Raw genomic sequence first — 4,905 nt, forward strand, 5'->3', positions numbered from 1 at the left:
TAAGACCCCACTTTGTTCTAATAAGACCGACCCACTTTAATTGGCTCTCCACCAACAAAGTTGCAATGACCAAAAGTGTGCAATAAGTTCGAGGTATCCAGGTATCCTCAGAGAATGGTCATTGCTACGTAAAGCGAAACATTTACTGGTACAATAGCTGCAAAGAAACTCTTGCGGGTTGCAGAGGAAACGTGAGCTTTTAACGAGATTTCCGAACTATGCAAAAGGCTTAAAACGTATACAGAAGAGCCAGATCACGTTCCACGCACATTATAAATCAAGCCGTAAGCAGAGCAAGCAACCCAAGCACCTCAAGCAATCTAAGCAACTCAAGCACCTCAAGCAACCAAAGCAACTCAAGCAACCCAAGCACCCCAAGCATCTCAAGTAATCTAAGCACCTCAAGCAACACAAGCAACTCAAGCATCCCAAGCAATCGAAGCACCTCAAGCACCCCAAGCATCTCAAGCAATCTAAGCACCTCAAGCACCTCAAGCAACCCAAGTAATCGAAGCACCTCAAGCAACCCAAGCACCTCAAGCAATCTAAGCACCTCAAGGAACCCAAGCACCTCAAGCAATCGAAGCACCTCAAGCAACCCAAGCACCTCAAGCACCTCAAGCAACCCAAGCACCTCAAGCAACCCAAGCATCTCAAGCAACCCAAGCACCTCAAGCATCTCAAGCAACCTGAGCACCTCAAGCACCCCAAGCACCTCAAGTAACCTAAGCACCTCAAGCATCTCAAGCAACCCAAGCACCTCAAGTAACCTAAGGACCTCAAGTAACCTAAGCACCTCAAGCAACCCAAGCACCTCAAGCACCTCAAGCAACCAAAGCACCTCAAGCACCTCAAGCAACCCAAGCACCTCAAGCACCCCAAGCATCTCAAGCAATCTAAGCACCTCAAGCTCCTTAAGTACCCCAAGTAATCGAAGCACCTCAAGCAACCCAAGCACCTCAAGCACCTCAAGCAACCCAAGCACCTCAAGCAATCTAAGCACCTCAAGGAACCCAAGCACCTCAAGGACCCCAAGCACCGCAAGCAACCGAAGCACCTCACGCACCTCAAGCAACCCAAGCACCTCAAGCACCTCAAGTAACCAAAGCACCTCAAGCAACCCAAGCACCTCAAGCACCTCAAGCATCTCAAGGAACCCAAGCACCTCAAGTACCCCAAGCATCTCAAGCAACCCAAGCACGCATCTCAAGCAACCCAAGCACCTCAAGCATCTCAAGCAACCTGAGCACCTCAAGCACCCAAAGCACCTCAAGCACCCCAAGCACCTCGAGTAACCTAAGCACCTCAAGCAACTCAAGCAACCCAAGCACCTCAAGTAACATAAGGACCTCAAGTAACCTAAGCACCTCAAGCAACCCAAGCATCTCAAGCAACCCAAGCACCTGAAGCACCCCAAGCACCTCAAGCACCTCAAGCAACCCAAGCAACCGAATCACCCCAAGCACCTGAAGCACCCCAAGCACTTCAAGCAACCCAAGCATCCCAAGCACCTGAAGCACCCCAAGCACCTCAAGCACCTCAAGCAACCCAAAGCAACCGAAGCACCCCAAGCAACCCAAACACCCCAAGCACCTCAAGCACCCCAAGCACCTCAAGCAACCCAAGCACCTGAAGCACCCCAAGCACCTCAAGCAACGCAAGCACCCCAAGCAACCGAAGCACCCGAAGCACCTCAAGCAACCCAAGCACCCCAAGCAACCGAAGCACCTCAAGTAACCTAAGCATCTCATGCAACTCAAGCACATCAAGCAATTTAAGCATTTCAAGCAGACCAAGGAACCCAAGCGCTTCAAGCAGTCCAAGCGTCTAAGTAAGCTAAGCAGGTACATATTTGTATACGGTACAATATATGTCCCCATACATAACGTATCTACCCATAGGGTTTGCGTGATGAAGAATTGCATAAAATCAAATAAAATGGCTTCTGGTGGTGAGGATGGTGGTAATAACCGTGAAATTGAACCTGAAGAAGAAGAATTAGCCGTCGTAAGAGATACGGAAGGTGTGTTCCGTCATTTTATGTTTCAACGCTACCAAGATGAGACAGAAAGAGGAGAACAAAGCGGTGAAATGAACACCTCCTCAGTCACCGCTCGTCCAGATGCCTTAGAAGAACTTCGTTCTTGCAATGATGTACATGGGTTTTCGCAGAATGTACCTGTTATCGGCCAACGGTTAGGAGAGATAGGCGATGAAATAGATGCTAAATACAAAGACCAGTTCAAGGACATGATTGATTCGTTGAGTCTTACTCCCGCAACGGCTTACGAAACTTTTGCCGCAGTGGCTAGAAGGTTGTTCCGTTCTGGAATAAACTGGGGACGAATTGTTGCTCTACTTTGTTTTGGTTATGAAATTGCTGTGACTGTCATCCGCCGAGGATTCAGTGGGAATTTTTTACGGAGAATCATTCGATTTGTGGTGGATTTCATCTTCAACGAGAGAATTGCTCGATGGATAGCCCAGCATGGTGGATGGGTAAGCTACAGTATACGTAAGAAATATGTCTCCAGAATTTCATGTCAAATGCATTTCGGAAACTGTCGTGTATCGCGTGGTATCAACACAATGGGATATCTGTCGGGAATTGCACGAGCTTTATTTGGCATGCTATGAATTACAACGTTGTTTGAGCCATGAGCTATTAGAAAATTCATAAACGTCGATCGATCTAAAATCGTATTGGTCTTTTTGGTTTCCACCTACCGAATATTGATTTCTCATGCTATAACGTTGTTTAAAAAGGTTTTCTCAATTTTCGATTTATATTAATTATGCCCTTGATGCGAGCAATGTTGAAAGTATTTGCACATGTACTGGCGGCATTCAGCATTGCTGTATAGCAATGTTAGATGCAGCAATGTTGGACAAGTTTTTTAAAAATTGTAGAACTTGCAGCCACAGCTTTGGCCCTTATCCAAGTAATGCGTTATCAAAATAATAGTAACTAATAATAACAATTCTATTTAAGTGTCTATGACAGATTTTTCTTTATTTACTCAATCAAAACATCATGGTTTTCTGAAATAAAAACAAATTTAAAAAATCCATGGATACCAAATTTCCTTCCATGTGCTTTTAATAGTCTTTTGAAAAATTAGAATTTTCGCTTCTGGTGGGTATAAAACTTGCGCTAGCAATGAGTGTGACATCAAAACTAGAATGAAATTTTTCCAGGGCTTAAATTTTCCCTTTTTTTAGATTCAGAAGTTGCTGAAACTGCTTCTGAGATGCATTGTGTTTGGTTGCAATAAAGCAAAAGACAAAAGAATGGAACTTCTATCCCTAAAATTTCCTGTGATCCTGTGTGGATGTCACTGGGCTGCTATTCCCAAAATCCTTACTAGCTCAGTTTTGTACCCCTCCAGAAGTAAAAATCATGATTTTTGAAAGGCTTATGTAATGAAAGTCGATAAAGAATTTTTTTTGGTTGTTTCGATTGAGTAAATAAAGAAAAGATCTGTCATATACACCTAGAAGTCTGAACCTAAAATAGCCCAAGTATAGGACAAGTGCTGTCTTAATGAGAGGACTGTAAAAGCTTTAATCTCATAATCAAACCCAGGAGACATTGGTGGAGGCAAGTTCTCTCACCACACAGACCCTGATAAAATGCAACCGTGCATTAATTAATGCAGAGGAGAGATTACCAAACACAGGGAATCAGCCCTCTTCTTCTTTGGAACATTTCAGTCTGAAAATTTTACCTATTAAATCAAAGTTTCACACAGTTACTAAACTTCATAGTGTTGAAGATGCCATAGGGAAGATATGGTTGACATCACCTATTGCCATTAATGTGCCAACCAGAGCCTCATTGGCTGTCCAAGCAAAGGGTCTTTTGTTCCTGTGTTGGCACATGTATAAATTTGAATAACAAAAACAATGTTTGCAAACAGCTATCTTCCCTATGATGGAGTATTGTTGCTTTTTCGAGATGAAGAACTGTAAACAACATGTTCTTTTACATGACCACATCAGAAATCACCTGAATAAGTAAGGCAAAGGGTGAAAATTCTTTATGAAGTACTTCTACATGTGTTAGTCTAAGTGAACCCAAAGGATTTACATCTAGGTTTATATATTTTTAAAGATCTACTTAACACAATAATTTTTGGGACCTCTTGTTGACCTCTAAAAGCTCTTAACTGCTTTGACCAGGGATCCCAGAGAATTGTTGTACTTGTTATTATAGTATGACTCTTACTAATTAAGTGATTTGTTTCACAGAGAGGTGTGCTTGATTTTCGGCTGTCTGAACCCAGTTGGTACACTATTGGTATTGTGCTTTTGTTTGGAACTCTTTTTGCCTTCTTTGCTATGAAGAAGACAGGAACATAACTAACAGGAACTAGACTAAAGCAAATGAAAAGGCTGTAATAGTTTGTAGGGAGTGATTTCCTTGTATTGCTTATTAAGGCGATGATGTTGAAAGGCCATAATTGAATAACATATTGGACCTGTTAAGCCACACAAACAGGGTTGATACAAAGTGCCAGGGAAACAACTGGTAATATTGCCCCCCAAAGGAGGCAATATTGCCAGTTATCTTAATTATCCAGACAACATAGAGAGGATTAAGGCACTAGTATCATCTGATTTGCTTATTAATTTACTTAAATCTTTTATCAAAAACCCTGTAAGAGAGCTGGCTCCTTACACATTTAAAATAAACATAATATTATGTCAAACTATACTACATTTCTTGGTAGAAAATGATACATATAAATTGCCAAAATTCGAGGCAAGAGTGCTCCATTGCTATTTACTTCATGATAATCTTTTAAAATCCAAACCTATGCAATTTTGTACTGTTTTGGACAAAGTAAAATAACAATACCCACAGCGCTGCAACATTTTTCTACCAGTTTTGAAAATTTCCAG

General features: G+C 42.1%; 1 protein-coding gene across 1 annotated transcript in view; it reads left to right on the forward strand.

Moving 5' to 3' along the window:
- Positions 1-1,920: 1,920 nt before the first annotated feature.
- The window catches only part of LOC138007613 (bcl-2 homologous antagonist/killer-like), a 4,307-nt gene continuing 1,322 nt past the window's right edge, over positions 1,921-4,905 (forward strand). The window contains exons 1-2 of the mRNA XM_068854633.1: positions 1,921-2,499; positions 4,252-4,905. The exon at positions 4,252-4,905 is cut by the window's right edge and continues 1,322 nt beyond it. Of these exons, the coding sequence (XP_068710734.1) occupies positions 1,939-2,499; positions 4,252-4,362 (672 nt within the window). The 5' untranslated portion in view covers positions 1,921-1,938 and the 3' untranslated portion in view covers positions 4,363-4,905. The remainder of the gene's footprint in view (positions 2,500-4,251) is intronic.

Source organism: Montipora foliosa, chromosome 6, assembly GCF_036669935.1.
Source record: "Montipora foliosa isolate CH-2021 chromosome 6, ASM3666993v2, whole genome shotgun sequence".
In the NCBI taxonomy this organism is placed as follows: Eukaryota; Metazoa; Cnidaria; class Anthozoa; order Scleractinia; family Acroporidae; genus Montipora; species Montipora foliosa.